The sequence below is a fragment of the Dipodomys ordii genome, unplaced genomic scaffold (assembly GCF_000151885.1).
Source record: "Dipodomys ordii isolate 6190 unplaced genomic scaffold, Dord_2.0 Scaffold22, whole genome shotgun sequence".
In the NCBI taxonomy this organism is placed as follows: domain Eukaryota; kingdom Metazoa; phylum Chordata; class Mammalia; order Rodentia; family Heteromyidae; genus Dipodomys; species Dipodomys ordii.
Window position 1 is genome coordinate 6,664,130 of NW_012267238.1, and position 22,144 is coordinate 6,686,273.

At 40.9% G+C, this 22,144-nt stretch overlaps 1 protein-coding gene across 3 annotated transcripts in view; it reads right to left on the reverse strand.

Moving 5' to 3' along the window:
• The window catches only part of Ints4 (integrator complex subunit 4), a 129,838-nt gene that overhangs the window by 14,521 nt on the left and 93,173 nt on the right, over positions 1-22,144 (reverse strand). For all 3 annotated transcript variants that reach the window (XM_013014166.1, XM_013014165.1, XM_013014168.1), the window contains 6 exons: positions 19,599-19,692; positions 18,066-18,146; positions 15,410-15,540; positions 12,120-12,179; positions 9,931-10,090; positions 9,585-9,728 (listed from right to left, as the gene is read on the reverse strand). In XM_013014166.1, the coding sequence (XP_012869620.1) occupies positions 9,585-9,728; positions 9,931-10,090; positions 12,120-12,179; positions 15,410-15,540; positions 18,066-18,146; positions 19,599-19,692 (670 nt within the window). The remainder of the gene's footprint in view (positions 1-9,584; positions 9,729-9,930; positions 10,091-12,119; positions 12,180-15,409; positions 15,541-18,065; positions 18,147-19,598; positions 19,693-22,144) is intronic.

Sequence of the window (22,144 nt, forward strand, 5' to 3'; positions counted from 1 at the left end):
CCATTGTGTATATATACTACATTTTCTTGATCCATTCATCTACTGAGGAGCATCTGGGTTGGTTCCATATCTTAGCTATGGTTAATAATGCTGCAATGAACATGGTTGTGCTGGTAGCTTTAGTATGGTCTTGTTTTTGATCATTTGGATAAATGCCCAAAAGTGGGATTGCTGGGTCATAGGGGAGCTCTATGTGGAGTCATTTTTGTTGTTGTTTTGACCCAAAATGTTAAGATTTTATTTACAAAGCTTTTTTTGTTTTACATACTACTTTCCAAAGTGATTGAACAAGTTTACATTCCCACCAACAATACAGTAAGGTTCCCTTCTGTGAGACTTATCTCCAATTAATTACCAAAATGTTGGAAGTGGTCCTTTGGCTCAAGAGGTAGAATGCCAGTTTTGAATAAAAAAAGCTAAGGGACAGTGCCCAGAACGTGAGTCCAAGTCTTAGAACTGGCACACACGCGCGCGCGCGCGCGCACATATACACACACACACCAAAAAAAAAAAAACCACTGAGGACATGGATCAAGTAGTAAAGCACCTGTCTAGCAAGTACAAAGCATTGAGTTCAAAGCTCTATTCTACCAAAAAATTTTTACTACAGAGCAAGCCCATTAAGACAAAGCTATGCAATTCCCAACAAAGATACCCAAAACAAATATTGGAAAGAAAAACAGCCTCTTCAACTAATGGTGCTGGGAAAACTAGATATCCACATGTAGAGATTGAAGTTTGATCCCTATTTCTCATGCTGTGCAAAAGCAATTACAAAATAGATCAAAGTAGTTAATGTAAGACCTGAAGCTTTAGGCAATGCCTTCCTGAATGGGATTCAGAAGCTCAGGAAATGATAGCAAGAACTAACATGACAAACGGGATTGCATCAACTTTAAAGACTTCAACATAGCAAAGAAAACAATTACCTGAGTGAAGAAATAGCCCACAGAAGGAGAAATCTTTGCCAACTATTTAATAGATAAAAGATTAATATAAGGTGTATATTAAATATTTAGGTTTTATTAGGTAGCCGATGAAGAGACCACCATGTGCTATTCAAACAGGAAAAGAAGTTTATTTACAGAACTGCTGCCCCCAGTGTGCATGGTGGAGAGGCATGGCTGAAAAGGAAGAGGCAACCCACCCCTGGGCCAGGACTTATCTAAGCCAGGGACAGGAAGAGGTGTGGCCAGGTGGGGGCGGGGAGGGGAAGGTATGGCCACACTGGATCTGGTTGTGACCTCAAGGTCAGATGGGAGGCATGTGACCAGAGGTAGCCCAGGATTTGACCTAGCTGGAGGGGAAGGTGACTGCTTCCAGGTATGCCAGTTACTTAGGTAGCAGATACTGGGCTGAAACTTAGCCAAGAGGTAGGAAGGTGTCCCTGTGCAGACCTTACAATTAATATCTAGAATATACAAAGAGCTACTAAGAAAGTTATACAACAAGACAAATAATCCAACCAATAAATGGGAAAATGAACTGAACAGTTCTCAAAAGAAGTACAAAAGGCCTGGCGCTGGTGGCTCACACCTGTAATCCTAGCTACTCAGGAGACTGAGATCTGAGGATTGCAGTTCAAAGCCAGCCTGGGCAGTAAAGTCTGTGAAACTCTTATCTCCAAAAAACTCCCAGAAAACCAGAAGTGGTGCTGTAGCTCAAATGATAAAGTGATAGCCTTGAGCTGAAGAGCTAACAGTGCCCTGGCCCAGAGTTCAAGCCCCACAACCAACAACAAAAAGTACAAATGGCCAATAAATACAGGAAAAAATGTTCAACATCTTTAGTCATCGGGGAAATTCAAATCAAAATTACAGTACGTTAAAGGCTGACGGTATGGCTCAAATAGTAAAGCAACTGGCTAGGAAATCCATGGCCTCTGAGTACAAAACCCAATACTACCAAAAAAAAAAAAAAGCAATGAAGCTGGGTGCCAGTGGGCTCATGCCTATAATCCTAGCTACTCAGGAAGCTGAGAACTGAGTGAATCCAGGCACTTTAAGTCCCTGTGAGATTTTTTGTTGTTGTTGGTTGTGGTGGTGGTCGTGGGGCTTAAACTCTGGGCCTGAGCGGTGTCCCTCAGCTCTTCAGCTTAAGGTGAGCACTTTACCACTTAAACCACAGCGCCACTTCTGGTTTTCTAGTGGTTTATTGGAGATAAGAGTCTCATGGACTTTCCTGCCCTCCCGGGCTGGCTTTGAACTGTGATCCTCAGATCTCAGCCTTGTGAGTAGCTAGGATTATAGGTGCCCAGCTTCTGTGAGATTCTTATTTTCAATTAACCATTCAAAAACTGGAAGTAGAGCTGTGGCTCAAGTGGTAAAGCACACAAAGAGGCTCAGAGACAGCGCCCAGGCCCTGAGTTCAAGCCCCACAACCACCACCAACAATAATAAAAAGAAAAACCACTGAGATTACATTTCATGTGAGGGAAAATAAACCCTTATAACACTATTGGCAGGAATGTAAATTAGTGGAGCCAGTAAGGAGGTTCCTAAAATACTAGGAATAGAACTACCATGTAATTCTAACACACCAATATTGGGCATATATCAGAAGAAATCTGAGTCTGCACATAAAAGATTTCTTCAAGTTTATAGCAGCACTATTTAGAACAGCCAAATTATAGAAGCAGTCTAAGTGCCATCAATTGATAAATGGATAAAAGAATATGGTGCATTTAAAAAGTGAGTATACAGCCCTTAAGAAGAATATAATTATGCCATCTACAAGAAAATGGATGGAGGGGCTGGGAAGGTGGCTCAGTGGTAGAGTGCTTGCCTTGCATGACTGAGGCCCTGGGTTCGATTCCTCAGCACCACATACGCAGAAAAAAAAGCCGGAAGTGGCGCTGTGGCTCAAGTGGTAGAGTGCTAGCCTTGAGCGGAAGAGCTGAGGGACAGCGCCCAGGCCCAGAGGTCAGGCCCATGACTGACAAAAAAAAAACAGAAAATGGAGGAAACAGATTTTCATGCTCAATCAAATACTTGAGACTCAGGCAATTGAATTGTTTTGTTTTGTTTTTGTTGTTGGTCCTGGTGCTTGAACTCAGAGCCTGGGCACTGTCCCTGAGCTTTGTTGCTCAAGGCTACTGTTCTACCATTTGAGCTACAGCTCTACTTCTGGCTTTTTGGTGGTTAATTAGAGAAAAGAGTCTCACACTTTCCTCCACAGTCTGGCTTTGAACTGCAAGCTTCAGATCTCAGCCTCCTGAGTAGCTGTGATATTGGATGTGAAATAATGGCACCAGACTTCATGTTTTGTTTTATAAGTAGAATCTAGATTTTAAATAAAAACAATAAAGTTGAAGGCGAACTATCTTGAAAGAGAAGAAGAATCAGTTGGAGAAAGAATAGGACAAGAGAAAGTAATGAAGAACTAATATGATTAAAGTATATCATAAACATGTATGAAAATGTCATGATGGGGGCTGGGAAGGTGGCTCAGTGGTAGAGCGCTTGCCTTGCATGCATGAGGCCCTGGGTTCGATTCCTCAGCACCACATAAGCAAAAAGAAAAAACCAGAAGTGGCTCTGTGGTTCAAGTGGTAGAGCGCTAGCCTTGAGCTGAAGAGCTGAGGGACAGTGCCCAGGCCCAGAGTTCAGGCCCCATGACTGGACCCAAAAAAAAGAAAGAAAGAAAATGTCACTGGATTTTATTACTGGGAGGTGTTAAATACCAGGAGGTGGGGCCTAGTTAGAGGAAGTAGTCAGTAGGGTGTGGCCTTATCTTCTGTTTCCCTCTCAGGGCTTCCTGGCTATCAGAATAAGAGCAGCTTTGTTCTACCAGCACTCTTGTCATAATGCTTCAGCCACACCTCAGGCCCACAACAGAAGAACCAGCAGCCAATCTTGGACTGTAACCTCTGAAACTGTGAGCTGAAATAAGTCCTTCCTTCAATAAATAGTTTTTCTCAAGTATTCTGGCATAGTGATAAAGATCAACTAATGCAAATTGTTCTCCTTACTCCACTCCAGGCTCTGTAGCCCAAACCTCCTATTTAAACACAAGGACTTTGAGCATCATTTGTTAAAAAGGAGGGGCAGGAAAGGCTAAAGAAGAAGTTAGATGAGTTTGAGTTAGTTAGTTTGAGTTTGAGACCAGCCTGTCTTGAGACCAGCAAGACTGTCTCCAAAAAGGGCTCAGGGTGTGCTTCAAAAGAAAAGCACTGGATTCAAACCCCAGTACCAAATAATAATAAAAATTAAAAAATAATAATAGAAAAAAAAAGGATTAAGGCAGCAGAGCCTCCCAGAATTCTCAACTTAACTGCGCTTGGTGAAAAGACTTACTTCTGAAATTGTTGCTGAAGTTTTCCTTTGTTCTTGTACCACCCCTAAGAGAGGGGCTTAGGTGGCGCTGTGGCTCAAGTGGTAGAGCTCTAGCCTTGCCCAGAGTTCAAGCCCCACAATGGACAAAAAAAAAAAATTAATATATATATTTTATATATATGTGCACATATATATGACCTAAATAGGTCAGAAAAAAGAAAGTGATCAACATAAATTATATTCTGAATTTCACAACAGCTGGAAAATGCAACTCTTTTTATCACTAGGCATAATACAGATGCCTGAAACAGACTAACCGAAGTGTCAATGAATGGAGTTCCTGCAGAGTCTACTTTAAAAAACATGGCCATCATTTTCCAGCAAACACAATCTCCTCACAATCTTTGCAGCATGCTTCCTAGTAAGCAGTGACCAGAACAGGGGAGGTAGGCAGGGTATAGGAGAGAACATTTTGAGTTATGCTACCTTCTATCTGCAGAAGCATCAAATAGGGCCGGGAGTGGAAGAACTTCACAGGGGACTGTTCAGCAGATGAACTGTGAATCACCTTTATGCTTAGTTGGTCAGGAAACTATTTCACACCACTGTGAAAGTGGCTCTTACTAGAACCACCATCAGCACACTAGAATCATGTACAAGCTCTGAAAAAGAATACTGGTACTGGTAAACCCTACCATGAAGATTCTGATTTAACTGCCATAGGCTAAGGCTTCTCATCAACACTTTTTGGTCCCTGGGGCTTTGAACTCAGGGCACAGACACTGTTCTTGAGCTTTTTTACTCAAGGCTAGTGCTCTACCACGTGAACCACAGATCCACCTCCAGCTTTTTGATGGTTAATTGGAGATAACCATTTCTAGGACTTTCTTGCCTGGGGTGGCTTCAAATTGCGGTCCTCCTATCTCAGCCTCCTTAGTAGCTCGCATTAGAGGCATAAGCTACCAGCACCCAGCTCATCAGTATGTCAGAATGCTGAGGAGAAAAGAACTATTTTTGGGGGAAAAAAAAACCCAAACACATTAGCATTTCATAGCAAACTTTGATTACTTCTCTCTCTGAACTACAAAGGTGTGATTTGCATCTAGAATACCAGTCTGTTCTTCTATTGTCATCAATGACCAAAAGTACCATCTTCCAAACTTGATACATTTTACCTCTTCCAGGAAGCTTTCTTTGCCTGCTCCAGATTATATTTCTGTCTTGTAACTGTCCTTACTGCCAGTGCTCACATTCTACTTTTCCTCAAACCCTTTTGCCTAGAGGATCTCCTTTCCCTCTTTGCTTGTATCATCCTTTCAGATCCTATCCATGCACCAGCAACCCCACCAAGCCTTCCTTTTCCTTGACCTCCACCACTCTTCACTTAGTCAAATCACTGACTTTCTACTTCTTAATTGCCTTTTCATTTGTCTGTCTCCCAAATGAGTGTGTTAACCTCCAAACTTATGCACCAATGAATATATATATGCTAGGATGTATAGAAGGATGAGTGGCAGATGAAGCTAAACTGTGGAGCTCAACTGACTACTGTCTCATTTTTTTAATATTTTAAATTAAAAAAATTAGCTGGGCATGGTGGCTCATGCCTGTAATCCTAGCTACTCAGGAACCTGAGATCTAAGGATCATGGTTCAAAGACAGCCTGGGAAGGAAAATCTATGAGACTCTTATCTCCAATTAACCACAAAAAAAGCTGGAATTAGAGTTGTGGCTAAAGTGGAAGAATGCTAGCCTTGAGCACAAAAGTTAAGGGACAGCACCCAAGCACTGAGTTCAAGTCCCAGAACTGGTACGAAAAACAACTATTTTTTTAAATTGCCAGGTGGAGGTATTCATATCTATAATCCTAGCTACTTAGATTGCTAAGATCCAAGGATTGTGGTTTGAAACCAGCTGGGGCAGGAAAAGTCTGTGAGACTCTTATGTATAGCTAACCAGCAAAAAGCCAGAAGTGGAATGGTAGCTCAAATGGTAGAGGACCAGGCTTGAACACAAAAGCTAAGGGACAGTGTCCTGACCCTGATTTCAAGCTCCATTACCAGCACCCAAAAAAAAAAACAAAAACGCAAACACATACACACTCGTATATGTGTGTCTAGATATGTAAATACACATGCATGCAAATATATACAGTAGTTGTACAAAGGACTTTCAATTCAACATATAAATTAATGAATACAATGCATTTGGGGGTGGGTATATGCTGGTACTAAGGCTTAAACTAAGGACTACATACTCTAACTTGGCTTTTTCTGCTGGCTGATGCTCTACAACTTGAGTTATACCTCCAGTTCCAGTTTTTGCTAGTTAACTGAAGATAGCTTCTCTATTTGTTTGCCCAACTGGCTTCAAAACAAGATCCTAAGATCTCAGCCTCCTGAGTTGCCAGTATCACAAGCATGAGCTACTGATGCCTACAATTAAGTACAATGTATCCTGATCAATGTCATTCTATTATTTTGCCCCCAGCTATCCCAAGCCCACTAGTGTCACTATTGCAATGTTATGTCTCTAACATACCTGACTTGGAAAAAAAATACTTTCTAGTATTTTAATTGAAGTCAATTAAAATCTGTATAATAACTAGAGAAGTTGAGCATTTCTTCATGTGTCTATTCTTATTTCCTCTTCAGAGAAGCCTCTCTTTGAGTCTTTAGCCTACTTATTAATTGGGCAGTTGTTTCTTTGAGGATTTGTTGTTGGGGGATTTAATTTTTTGAGTTCTAATTATATTTTTTTGGGGGGGTGGAGGTGTCAGTCGTGGGACCTGAACTCTGGGCCTGGGTATGGTCCGTCAGCTCTTCAGCTCAAGGTTAGTGCTCTACAACTTGAGCCACAGCACCACTTCTGGCTTGTTCTGCTTATGTGGTGCTGAGGAATTGAACCTAGTCATGCATGCAAGGCAAACACTCTACCACTGAGCCACCTTCCCAGCCCTCTAAGTATATTTCAGATATGAGGCCCTTGTCTGTTGTATGGCTAGTGAAGATCTTCTCCCAATCCATGGGCTTTCTATTGATCTTGCTAGCTATGTCCTTTGCCATGCAGAAGCTCTGCAGTTTCAGGCAATGCCATTGTCCAACCTTTCTTTGATTCGTTGTGTTTCTGAGTCTTTATTATGAAAATTTCGGCCTGTGCCAAGGAGCCCTAGAGTTTCTCCTATTCCTTCCTGTAATGTTTTCTGGGTCTCTGCTTTTACTTCAAGGTCTTTGATCCATTTGGAGTTGATTCTGGTACAGGGTGATACATAAGGATCTAGCTTTAGTTTCCTACAGGTGTTTAACCAATTTTGCCAACACCGTTTACTGAAAAGGCCGGCTGTCTTCCATTATATTATTTTTAGCTCCCTTATCAGCCTATAGGTTTGTGGGTTCATTTCTGGGTCTTCAGTTCTATTCTATTGGTCCTCGGGTCTGTTCTTGTGCCAGTACCAAGCTGTTTTGATTTACTATGGTTTTGAAGTTGAGTTTGAAATTTGTTATTGATATTCCTCTAGCACTGTTCTTTCTGATAAGGATTGTTCTCAGAGTCTTTCATTGTCCTATATGAATTTTTTAATTGCTTCTTCTATTTCATTGAAGAATGAGGTTGTGATATTGATAGGTATCACACTGAATTTGTGGATAGCTTTAGCAGTATTGCCATTTTAACGATGTTAATCCTCCCAATCCAGGAGCATGGGAGATTTTTCCACTTCCTTAGTTCTGCTTTAATTTCCTTTTTTAGGTTTTTAAAGTTTTCATCTATTGAGATTCCACCTCACCCCAGTTAGAATGGCTATAATCAAGAAATTTACTAACAAAAGATGTTGGAGGGGATGTGGCCAAAAAGAAACACTACTGCATTGTTGGTGGGAGTGTAACTTGTTCAACCACTCTGGAAAGCAGTATGGAGGTTCCTCAAAAGATTCTACATAGAGCTCCCCTATATCCAGCAATCCCACTTTTGGGCATTTACCCAAACGATCACAAACAAGGCCATATTAAAGCTACCAGCACAACTATGTTTATTGCAGTATTATTCACCATAGCTAAGATATGGAACCAACCCAGATGCCACTCAGTAGATGGATGGATCGAGAAAATGTGATTATATATACATAATCCTATATAGTGGAATTCTATGCCTCTATCAGAAAGAATGACACCTCCCATTTGTTAGGAAATGGAAAGACTTTGAAAAAATTATGTTAAGTGAAGTAAGCCAGACCCAAGGAAACATAGGTCCCACGGTTTCCCTTATTTGCAATAACTAGCATATATCTAGGATAATCTTACCAGACAAGCAGAAAATGTCAAAAGCTATGTACATATCACCATATAAGATGATGCTAAGTGAAATGAATCCCAAGATAGGGACACGAGGTTTTATCTTTATTGCTGTTGTTTCTAATGTAATATGTGATTTCTTTTGTTTCTTTTGTATGTTCTTCCCCCATGGTATAATCCGTTTTCACTGTATTTGATTCTGGTGCCCTGCATCTTGTATATACATTTTTCTAATTTGGGGAGGAGAGGGGAAATAAGAAGATGCTAAAACAATAATACAGGTTGACCCATTGTAACAATGAGATGTACAAAACATTTTGTTGAAAAGGAACTTTACAACTTGGGGTGGGGGGGAGGAAGGAGGGATTGGGGGGGTGGGGAAAGAAGGGATGGTGGGGAAAACCAAAGGAGGGGGTAACAATGCTCAAAAAGAAATGTACTCATTACAATACTCATGTAACTGTAACCACTCTGTACATTATCTTTACAATTAAAAAAAAATTTTGTATAATGGAAGATTTTTTTTTCTGAGATGGGATCTTATTATGTTATCAAAATTGTTCTTGAACTACTGGGTTTGGGATCCTCCCATTCTCAGCCTCCTGAATATGAAGAGAATAGGCACATGTCACTCTGTCTAGAATATATGTAGCACATGTGTGTGTGCACATGCACACAAGCATACACACATGCTGCTAGAAAAGAATTAAGTCGTAACTTCCCTTTACACAAAAGGAAAGGGACTGTCATTTAGTGAACTCTTACTCTGAGAAACTTAATTATATAATTTCAGGATCAATCACTCTGATACGTCAAGCATAGAATCTAAGGCTAGGGGTTTTATCTACCTGATTCCATTCAAGTAGTACTAGTCAGTAGCAGAGCATGGAAGAGCTATGGAGGTTCATCTCTTCTCCTTTCCCAGTTTCAGTGCCTCAGACAGAGCTTAGAGGGGCAATAACTTAAATGCTTCAACATAAGGTCAATCTAAAAACTCCACATAGACCCAAATGTAACACACCTGGACCTTTACAGTGCTCTGTGGATCCTGCACATGTTCCAAGGTTGCATCGACATCTAAAGCCACCACCAACCCTGATGTAAACCGCAAAGGGTTGTCTGACTCGCCAGCTGGCTCAATGATAGTGGCTGAGGCTTTGTGGATCTGCAAGCAAGAAGAAAATGCATTGATTCTAAATGCAGGTCAAGTTTGAGCAACAAAACATAATCTTTACCCTTCAGTCTTCTTATCTAATATATAACCATGTAGGAGCCAAGCAGAGGAAGAGCTGCTCCACTGATCAAGAAGCTCACCAAGGTAAGTGGTTCTCAGACTTATACTGAAAAGGTACAACATAGCCTGTAACCTGCTCAGGAAGGGGGAGGTGCAGGAAAGTACTCTGCCTCAGCATGGTCTGCAGAATTTTGACCACTTCTGCAGGTTTGGATGTCATGAGTCGGGGCATAAGGTCCAGAAGTTTGTCCACAAAGCTGTCTTGCAAGTGGGGCAAATCAGCAATGAAACATCTGGAGGAATAAAAAGAAGTAATTGAGTATGTATTCATTCACAATGGATTGACCCCCTAGAAATATGACAAACCCGGATTTAGGAGGAGTTCCCAATACTTGAACCATAGTCCCAGTTCTGGCTTTGTACAGGTTAACTGGAAGTAAGAGTTTCATGAACCTTCCTGCCTGGACTGGTTTTGAACTGTGATCCTCTGATCTAAGTCTCATGAGTAGCTTGGATTACAAGTGTGAACCACTGGCATCCAAGAAAGACATAGAAAAAGTCAATTAGCTTATTATTCCCTGTCTAGATTTGACTCCACAACACTTTGTCTCTGTAGAAGGTGGTAAGTTAACAAATCCTGTACTTAAGAAGCAATACCTGCACAGGACCTCAGAGGATAAATGAAGAAAGAATATGTAACTCTACTTAACAACAGACGAGGAACTTTGGCAACTAAGAGATGTCATCTTAAAAAAAAAAAAAAAACTCTTGAACCCAACTATATAAAAAAATGAACTCTCAGGCTGGGAAGGTGGCTCAGTGGTAGAGTGCTTGCCTTGCATACATGAAGCCCTGGGTTCTATTCCTCAGCACCACATAAGCAGAAAAAGCTGGAAGTTGGCGCTGTGGTTCAAGTGGTAAAGCACTAGCCTTGAGCTGAAGAGCTGAGACAGTGCCCACTCCTAGAGTTCAGGCCCCACAACCAACAACAAAAAAATGAACTCTCCTAATCTGAAAGAATTCTAAAATAAAAAATGAAGTATAAATGTATTTTACATGTCCACAGGAACCCTTTGCTAAAGAGCATCACCTCCTGGTGAAGAATAGTAATGCAACCTAGCCCTACAGGAAGCTATGAAAAAGTCATAAAAACCCCAGTTTTGGTAAAAATTAATGAGTGCAGGAACAGTGGAGTAGAAATTATGATTATCAGACTTAGTAAGTATTTTAAAATCCTGTACTCCCAACATAACACTGGTCTAGTTACTAGTTGCATTTACTTTCAGTTTATTTCATGAACTCTAAAGGAGTATTTTTCTTTTGTGTTGGAATCTGACCTGATGTCAAGTTCATGGGCTCAAGTAATATTCCTGCCTCATCCTCCTAAGAGGTTGTGATTATAGGCATCTATGATGTCTGAATTGAGAAATACATTCATTTTACAGAATAAAAGTCATCTGAAGAATTAAAGACAGCCAGGTGCTGGTGGCTCATGACTATAATCCTAGCTACTCAGGAGGCTGAGATCTGAGGATCATGGTTCAAAGCCAGCCTGGGCAGGAAAGTCCCTGCAACTATTATCTCCAACAAACCACCAGAAAACTGGAAGTGGCGCTGTGTCTCAAGTAGTAGAGCCGTGAGCTGAAGAGCTGAGGGACAGAGCCCAGAGTTCAAGCCCCATGACTGGAGGGGGAGGAAAAAAATTAAAGCTAAAGTTGAGCACTAGTTGTTCACACCTGTAACCTTAGCTACACAGGGGACTGGGATCTAAGGATCATGGTTCAAAATCAGCCCAAGCAAAGAAATCCTTGAGACTCTTAACTCAAGTGATACAATGTTAGCCTTGAGCAAAAAAGTTCAGGGACAAGGTTCAGGCCCTGTAGCTCAAATGGTACAGTGCTATACTTAAGCAAAAAGCTCAGGGACCAAAAAAAAAAAAAAAAGGGAAAATATTTTGTTGTTTACAGAGAAATAGGAAAGCATCTAACAGCAATGAAAAGAAAAAAAGGTTGTAATTTTTTTCCATTGTGAAAGCGTGAGTTTTCTTTATAACTTATCTTTTTTTTTTTGTACCTAATTGAGTGGTGAAACCCAACAACTTCTGATGTTTTCACTATCCACTTGTGCATTTATTTTTGAAGTTCTAACTTCAAAGAAGTTTATACAGCACTAAAGAAAATACCAAATTAGGGCATACTGCCACAGAAAGCTGCTTGGCTGCATAGACTAAATCAAATAATTTGGTTTGTGATCTTGGTACCTATTGCATTACTCTCTGCATAACCAAGGTTTAATAAGCCATAAGAATCATGAAATACTTACCTCTGAAAAAAGTCCACTTCCTGTAAAAACTTTTCACACATCTCAAATAAGGGATCAACTCTATAGAAAAGAAAACCAAAATAGTAAGCAACTTGTGAAATCTATGATCTAAGAAATGAGAGCCGGGTGCTGGTGGCTCACGCCTGTAATCCTAGCTTCTCAGGAGGCTGAGATCTGAGGATCTCGGTTCAAAGCCAGCCTGGGCAGGAAAGTCTGTGAGACTCTTATCTCCAATAAACCACTAGAAAACCAGAAGTGGTGCTGTGGTTTAAGCGGTAGAGTGCTCGCCTTGAGCTGAAGAGAGCAAGGACAGCACCCAAGCCCAGAGTTCAAGCCCCATGACCAACCAAAAAAAAAAAAAGGTCCCCAAAACTTGAGCGAAACATTTGTCAGGGTCCCAAACCATGATTAAACCACTGCATGCTCATTTGGTCCAAGAATCATTAAAAACTGGGACTGGAAATTTCTAGTACTTATATGAATTACTAAGTTGTGTATGTGTTGGTGTCTGTGTGTATCTGTATATAAATTGGAGCTAAGCACAGTGGCTAACACCCATAATCCAAGCTACAGGGAGGCAGAAATTGGGAGGATCACAGTTCAATGACAGCTTGGGCAAAAAGCTCATAGGATCTCATCTTCCAAAAGCTGGTCATGGTGGTGCATACCTGTCATCCCAGCTACACAAGAAACAAATCATGGTCCAGGCCAACCCAGGTGAAAATACAAGATCCCATCATCTCAAAATATAACTAAAGTAAAATGGGCTTGGGAGTGGCTAAAAGTGATAGAGTACCTGCCTACAAAGAACCTGAGTTCAAACCCAAATGCCACCACCAAAAAAACCTGCAACCACACACTTGGCACCAGACTCACTGTGATACTCAAGAGAGGTATCAGGATTAGATACCTCTCTGCAGGATTAGAACAGTCTCTATATCTATCTTACAGTATTTATTTGTTGGTTCATTTGCTTATTTCTATGCAGGGCTTATTTGAATGCAGGGCCTTCCACAGCCCCGTCTTACAGTTTTAACCCTGTTGCTAAAGCTGGTGTTCAAGGAAGTCCACCACGGGCAGAGATGAAGACCATCCCAGCTTACCCGCCTCAGGATGTCTAGATGTAATGTGGACATAGCTTCTAGGGTCCTCACAATGGATGTCCAGTTACAAGAATCACTGCACTCAATGAAGCTCACATCTATGGTATTTGCATCAGAAAATGATAGCTGCTTTATACTCTCTTCTAACTACTCTGGGATCATTTTTTTCTATAGCAGTATGGCCTAGTACTAAGGTGGGTACCATGAGGTTATCAGTAACAGAACTAGAAAGGAAGTCAAAGGTAAAGTCTTATGTAAAGGGCAAGTTTTGTTTCTACTTTGCCCATTGACACATACTGTACTCCTACTTTCTTGGATACTACAGCTTCATATACTTTACACTATTTAATTTGAATGAAGTTCTTTTGATCTCTGTGCTTTTAAGATTTTTTTCTTGTATATAATTTCTGCATGATACTTCTTACTTTCATTATTATCTTATTCATTGGAGAAGTAAAGTTCTAGTCAAGACAAAAACTCTTTCCTGATATAAAAATATATAAGTATATATGGTTCTCTTTTACTTTTTTTTTGGGGGGGAGGGGGTCCGGTCATAGGGCCTGAACTCTGGGCCTGGGTGCTCAAGGCTAGCGCTCTACCACTTGAGCCACAGAGCCACTTCCGGGTTTTTTCTTGTTGCTTATGTGGTGCTGAGGAATCGAACCCTGGGCCTCAGGCATGCAAGGCAAGCACTCTACCACTGAGCCACCTTCCCAGCCCCTACTTTTTTTTGATCAGTCGTGGGACTTAAAGTCTGGGCCTGGGCACTGTCTAGTCTCTCAGCTCTTCAAGCTCAAGAGTCTCACGGACTTTCCTGCCTGGGCTGGCTTTGAACCAAAATCCTCAGATCTCAGCCTCCTGAGTTGCTAGGATTACAGGCGTGAGCTATCGGCACCCGGCCTCTTTTACTTTTTTTTTTTTTTTTGTGAAAATACTGTACAGAGGGGTTACAATTACATGGGCAAGATAATGAGCACATTTTTTTAAATTTAATTTAATTTTATTTGTGAATATACTGTACAGAGGGGTTACAATTACATGGGCAGGATAATGCGCACATTTCTTACCAAGCATTGCAGCCTCCTCCTTTGTTTACCCTTCACATCCCTTCCCAGCCTCCCCCCTCCCCCCCCAATCCCAATCCTTCTCCTTCCCCCCACAATGAGTACATTTCTTATCAAGCATTGTAGCCTCCTCCTTTGTTTCCCTTTCCCATCCCTTCCTATCCTCCCCCTGCCCCCCGACCCAATCATCCCTACCCCCCCTACACCAAAGTTGTAAAGTTCATTTTTCTCACCCAGCTTTTTCATTCACAGCTAGCTCTCCACCACTTGAGCTTATACCTCCAGTTCTGGCTTTTTGCCATAAGTAAAAGCATACACAAACTTTTTTTTTGGTTAGTCATGGGGCTTGAACTCAGTGCCTGGGTGCTGTCTCTGAGCTCTGTTTGCTCAAGGCTAACAATCTACCATTCTGAGCCACAGCACCACTTCCAGTTTTCTGGTGGTTAATTGGTGGTAAAAATCTCACACACTTTCCTGCCCAGGCTGGCTTCAAACTGTATCCTCAATCTCAGCCTTCTAAGTAGCTAGGATTATGGGCATGAGCCACTGGCACGTGGCTATATACACAGACTTTTACTTGTATTTCTCCATTTATTTTTCATAGAAATCCCATGAAGTAGATGCTGTTATCATTCTCCTATTGTAGACAGAGAAACAAGGCACAGAGAGGCTAAAAACAACTATTAAGTTTAAAAAGTCACAATTTGACTGATTACAGGTTGGCTGATTTTATAATACCTCTTCCTAATTCATCTTTTTCCCTGACAAAAAGCTTCCTAATCCCTTTGGAGAGAAAAAGTTCCTGGCACAAGATTCTTAAAGAAATCTATCAAGGACAAGCAATACACAATGTTCTTGCTGCCAGATGAAGCCCTTTGTCGTGCTGTGGATAAGAGAGCCACTGTGGAGGGGGGCTGAGAGAATGGCAAGAGAGATACATGACTGGCTTTCCAAGAATCTAAAAGATCTAACTTTAAAATACCTCAGGAAAAACAGATTGTCTATCCACTAATCTTCCTTAAATCTCATTTCACTTTGCAATAACTCTGGAGGGTCTCTGAACACATTTGAAGGTGTCTTTGAAAGGAAAATGCCCACCCTTTTTGCCCAGCTGACATCTTACCCTCGCGTTGTTCTTGCAGTCACTATAAGTTGCAATGCTTTGGCCTGCAGCCTCATGTGATGTATAATCACCACCTGCTTATTCTCCACACCACTGTACATGAACTCCATTTTGTAAGTCTCTTCCATGATCTACAGGAGAAGGTAGCTGACAGTCAGCGAAAATATTACCTTCTTGAGAACAGTAAAGACTTCTGGTCAGACAATTTTGAGTTTTTAAGTTCTAAGGCTAGATATTTCTTTTTAATGCCTGTTTTACTTCTAAATTGAAATTTTTTAATGAATATTTTTATTGTAAAGATACTGTATAGAGGAGTTACAGTTACATGAGTAAGGTAATGAGTACCTTTCCTATGAAGCAGTTACGTCTTCCTTTTGTTTTTCCCTTTCCATCCCTTCCTTCCCACCTCCCAAACTCCTCCCTCCCCCCTCAAAGTTGTAAAGTTCATTTTCAACATAGTGTCTCGTACTGAATTGAGATTTTTAAGTAGCCAGTAAGATCAATATAATATGTCTTGTAAAAAGAGCATTAGTTTATCAATGGAAGAAAAAGACAAGTCGTTCACCTGGCAGTAAAACCATCTCTACTGATGTGAAGATATGAAAGTTTAACCACCAATAAAATTGCAAAGCACTACATATAACCCTAAACAAACTGACATTATGCTATGAAAAAACAATGGATACCAGGTGCTTACTGACTGATTATCAGGTTACATTCCATTGAACTCATTGTAAGTTGAAAATACTGTTGTAAGTTCCAATTGTTTAAGAAGGAGTGAGGAGGAAGTTAAAAAAAAGAGTAACATAGCTAGAATCAATTTGACCAATGTACATTGTATTCCAGTTGCAAATATCATAATTGAAACCCCTCTGTGCAATTAATATAATGTTTTGTTTTTGGGTCCTGTTGGGGGCCTGAACTCTGGGCCTGGGTGCTGACTCAGCTCTTCAGCTCAAGGCTAGTGCTCTACCACTTGAGCCACAGCGCCACTTCCAGCTTTTTTCTTTTTGTTTATGTGGTGCTGAGGAATCGAACCCAGGGCCTCAGGCATGCAAGGCAAGCGCTCTACCACTGAGCCACCATCCCAGCCCCCTAATAAAGATTTTTAAAATGAGAATACAGTAAGTAAAAATGCATTACATATAACTAAATTTAGCAACTATATAGTGTAGTACTACAGAATACTAGCTGTTAACCCTCCTGATCAGGTGACTGACAGGGGACTGCAACTCACTGCCACTACCAAACATAATAAAATAGCATTGTCTGTTCAGGAAAAGATAAAAATTCAAAATCCAAAGTAAAGTTCCTATGATATGAATGTATATTGTTTTTGAGGTTTCATATAAAGTTTGAAAATTGTAAGTTAAATCACTGTAAATCAGGGACTGCTTATATACACTCCATACCGAAACCCAATCCCCAGGAAGACTCTTCCAAGAATTAAGCCTCAGGAACCAATCATCCAGATCTATGGGCCTGGTCTGTCTGAGGGAGACTAGGGAATGACTGCAGAGAATAAGATCATGCCAAGTGCATCTTAAACTCTTGGTCAATTCTACTTTTTTTGGCGGGGAGGAGGGGTACGGTCGTGGGGCCTGAACTCTGCACCTGGGCGCTGTACCTCAGCTCTTCAGCTCAAGGCTAGCACTCTACCACTTGAGCCACAGAGCCACTTCCGGCTTTTTTTTTCTGCTTATGTGGTGCTGAGGAATCGAACCCAGTGCCTCATGCATGCAAGGCAAGTGCTCTACCACTGAGCCACCTTCCCAGACCTCTTGATCAATTCTATACAAATCAGTTATTTCTACACAGATGCTTCTCTTTTCCTTTGAAGGCTTTGGGTCTAGAGATATAACTCTAGGCTATCCTACAACTGACAAGTAACTTAAGTACATAGAGCGTTGATCTGCTTAATGTGGGTATAGCACCACATTATAGAACAGAATCACAGAATCAAATGAAGCATTTAAAAAAAAGTACATATAGCTTAGTAATCTGGTATATAGCAATAATATTCTTTCCACTCTTCCTCCAAACTACAACTCTCTAGTTCCAACTTTCCCAATATGGCCATATTTTAGTTCTGGTTATTAAGTTCTAGAATCTATGATAAGTCAGAAAAATAAATCTGAGAGGGTCTGCATCAGGACAGGCATTGGCAGTCTAGAACTAGAGAACGAAAAGATACTGGATAGAACATCCTGACTCTAGCTAGAACTCTAAGAACTTAACCTTGTTGCCTTAACTGCCTCATCTAATAAAAGGGACTTCATATTTACTCTTATCAAATGTGACTGTGGTAATGGGTTCACTAACAGACTTGGAGTAATTTAGTGAACTGTAATGTAATAATCATAGCCTTAATGAAGCATAATCACTGGGTCTATACAGACTCACTATGTGAAGACAAGGCACAAGCAATTGCTACATTTTATGAAGGAATAACATGCTCAATATTACATAGTGACTCCAAGGCCAGTGCTGAGTCCCCTATCTATACTGCTTCTCTTGTCACTAACTGCTCTCAGAACCTGAAAGTATGGAAGCCAGAACAGAGGCAAGGAACTACAAGAAGACTTCTGGCTCTGCCTTGGACTAAACAATCCCTAGACTAAACAATTAAACCTGTCTGAGATCCGAATATGCTCACCTGTTTTGCTGCTGCTGAAGCCAAATCACTTTGCTTTAGATACAAAGGGGCAGCCACATTCCACAGCTTTTCCTGCAAGGCCTACCCAGATGAATGAGGAGAGAAGAGAACATTGCGGTCACAAATACATATTACGTGAGGTTTGCATTTTTGTTTTGCTTTGAAATTCTACAATGATTGGTATAACTTGCCATTGCATATTATTTTAAGCCAATGAGCCCTACCCATTTATTTAATTTGGGCACAATGAACTCCTGTCCAAAAGCCCCTGTCTCACACTCAGATCAGTTTTAGAAACAGTATGTACCATGAGCTTCACTAGAATGCACAAGCAAGTAAGCTTCCTGCACTCGGTCCCAGAGTTACTGGACTAACCTGAGCCAGCCAGAACCTTGTTCCTTGACTGTGGATCTTTGGTCTTTGCTCCTAGCTCTATCACCTGAGCCACACCTCTAGCCCTATTCTCTGCTCTGATGTACATAGTTCTTTGAAGAGCTTACCTCATCATTATATACAAACTAGAAATCAAGCCTCATTTATTCATACACAATGACCCCAACTACTTCCATTTAACTTCTGCTGTAGATTCTTATTTTCACGGACTTTGTGTTATATGTATGGGGCTTAAACCTAGGGCCTGAGCGCTGATCCTGGGATTTTGTTTTTTTGCTTAAGGCTCGTGCTCTACTGCTTGAGTCACAGCTCCACTTCCAGCTTTTTGGTGGATTTTCATTGGAGATCAGTGTCTCATGGACTTCCCTGGTCTAGCTGACTTAAAGCCATGATCCTCAGAATTAAGCCACCTGAGCAGCCTTAGATTACAGGCATGTGCCACTGATGCCCAGACCTTTTTTTTTTTGAGACAGGGAATAACTATATAGCCCAGGCTAGCTTCAAACTCATGATCCCCTTTCTCAGCCTACTGGGTACTGGGATTGCAAACATGCACTATCACATTTAGCTTTCAAAGACTACTTTCTCCTTTTCTTCCTCCTCCTTTTCCATCTCCTCCTCCTCTTTTTTTCTTGGTATGGAGTTTAAGCGTAGAGCCTCATGTTGGTAGGCAAATGCTCTATACTTGAGCCACATAGACCTTGAACCACACACCTTGAGCTTCAAGGACCTTCTTTTTCTCTTTATGTGCAGGTCCTGGGCCTTTGAACTCAAGACCTCATTTATTGCTGTTCTCCTCTCTATCCCTCTCCCTTTCCTCACAGCTTGAGCCACACCTCCAGTTCTGTTTTGTTCCTAATTGGTGATAAGAGTCTGGCAGATTTGTCTGCCCAGGCTGGCTTCAAACCCCCATCCTCAGATCTCAGTCTCCTGAGTAGCTAAGATTACAGGCATTAGCCACCAGTACCCAGCAACACTTCTTTAATTAGAGATAAATACAATCATTACAGTGAATACATTCTTCCATTGCTAAGTGGCTGCAAGGATTATAAGATTTTCCACTTAAGGCTTGAATACTGCTAGAACAACCAAAGTACATTCTTATCATCACAATTATAAAAATAATGGATCCAAACCAACCTTGATGAGAAGTAGTTGACACCGAAGATAGGTAGCAGAGAAGTCAGCAACACCTGCTAATTCAGACTGAAGTTCTCCAAGTCTTTGCAAGTCTCTACAGTAAATAAAACCCCAAGTTAAATACAAGTTAAAGTTACTGCCACCAGCATAAAAATCAAGTCAATGATGGGCGCCGGTGGCTCACGCCTGTAATGCTAGCTACTCAGGAGGCTGAGATCTGAGGATTACAGTTTAAGGCCAGCCTGGACAGGAAAGTACGTGAGACTCTTATCTCCAACTAACCATCAAAAAACCAGAAGTGGTGCTGTGGCCTAAGTGGTAGAGCACTGGCCTTGAGCTGAAGAGCTAAGGGACAGCACCTAGCCCCAGAGTTCAAGCCCTAAGACTGACAAAAATAAATAAACAAAATTTTAAATCAAGTCTAAAGCATTTTACCATTTTATTCCTAGTAAGTTAAATTACAACACCAAGTGCTGGATGGTTCACTCTATTTGATGGCACTTTCAGCTTATACAACAGTTTAGGACATAAAACTGTATTGTTACAAAGTCAAATATACTATAAAATATTTTCATCAGAAGCTTTATTCTAAGAAGTGATCGTAAAGGAAAGATTCAACAGAAATAAGCAACTTTACTTCCCATAACCTTCATTGTTGTATGGCCCATTATAATAAAACAACCTCGCTAACTACAAACCTATCTAATCATAAAGGAACTGCTAAGTACCTTATGATATAACCAGTTGATGAAATAGTCTATAGTTATTAAAGTATAAACTGACAATAAGGTGTATGACGTCAACTATGAAAAAACTATAAATAAGAGAAAAACATAGAGAAGTAGTTTTCTAAATGATAATAGCATGTACATTTTTAGTCCCTTCTTTCAGCTGTTCTGTATTTCTAAGATTTTTTTGGGGGGTGGGGAGAGACAGAGGGAATCAGTCATGGGGCTTGAATTCTGGGCTTGGGCACTGTCCCTGAGCTCTTCAGCTAGTGTTCTACCATTTGAGCCGCAGTACCACCTCTGGTTTTCTTGTGGTTAATTGGAGATAAGGGTTTCATGGACATTCCTGCCCGAGCTGGCTTTGAACTGGGATTCTCAGATCTCAGCCTCCTGGGCAGCTAGGATTACAGGCGTGAGCCTCTGGCACCCAGCTTCCAAGATTTTTATATAATGAGCTTTTTTTTTTTTGCTATCAGAAATAAATAAAAACCTTTTTAAAAAAGATATTATGGTAGAGATTAACTTGGCTGCGTACCACTTAACCATTCTCCACTTCTTCACTAGCAACTAAATCCTAATTTTGTTCAAGGCAGCATGTCCCCAACCCAATTCCAAGTACAGTGTGATCAAACTAGGCAACTAGTACATATCACCCTATAGTCATATGACCTATATTGGACTTATCAGTCCAAATAGAAAAAACTTGTATGCTTTCAGCAGGCTGATCCCTCCCCCCTGCCCACTCCCTCTCTCTTTTGTCAGTCATGGAACTTGAACTCAGGCCTGGACACAGTCCCTGAGCTAAAAGGCTCAAGGTTAGTGCTCAACCACTTTGAGCCACTGCCACTTCCATTTTTTGAAAGGCTAATTGGAGATAAGAGTTTCACAGGGACTTTTCTGCCTGGGTTGGCCTCAAACCATGATCCTCAGATCTCAGCCTTCTGAGTAGCTAGGATCACAAGTGTGAGCCACCAGTGCTTGGCTCTTTGTCTCTTACTGGACTGAGTAAGAATACTTATAGCTCTGAATGTTGCTAGTAACCACAAGAAATCTACAAGAAAAATGCTTTAGGATAAAGCTAATGTTGAGTACATGAAAAATCTAGACAGATATAAAGAAACTAGGTTAAGGGTTTAAATAAGCTACTTAATCATACCACATATCCAATTTCTAGTTACACAAAGGAAAGCTGTAGTCTCCTACAGCTCCAATAACAAAATATCATAGACCAGGTGGCTACACACATTTTCTAAACAAGAAAATTTTCTTACCATTCTAGAGTCTAGGGGGCCCAAGAGAAAAGCACCGGCAGATTTAGTGACAACTTCCTTCCTCACGGACAGCAGCTTCTAGCTGCATCTTTACATTGTGGAATAGAAGACTAAACGCTCTGACCTCTTTCCTAAGGCACTAAGGCTTTTGTCCTCACCACTTCACAGTCTCATGGCCTTCCTAAAGCACTTCCTCCTAATTCCATCACTTAGAGTTAGGATTTCAACACTTGAATTTTAGATGGACATAAACGTTCAGATCATAGCAAGATATAGGTAGTCTTTGTAAGCTAGTTTAAGATAAAGTTTTTCTGATAACTGGAATTTAAAACATTTTAACTGAATATATGAATATACACAATTACTGCGATCATATAAAAACATGTTTGCTTTGCTGGGCATGCTGGCATGTGCCTATATATAGTCTAGTCCCAGCTATCTAAGTGCTAAGGCAGGAGGATCACAAGCCTAGGAGTTCAAGACCTTTCCCAACTGCCTAGTAAAACTGCATCATCAAAGAAAGGAAGGAAGGAAGGGAGGAAGGGAG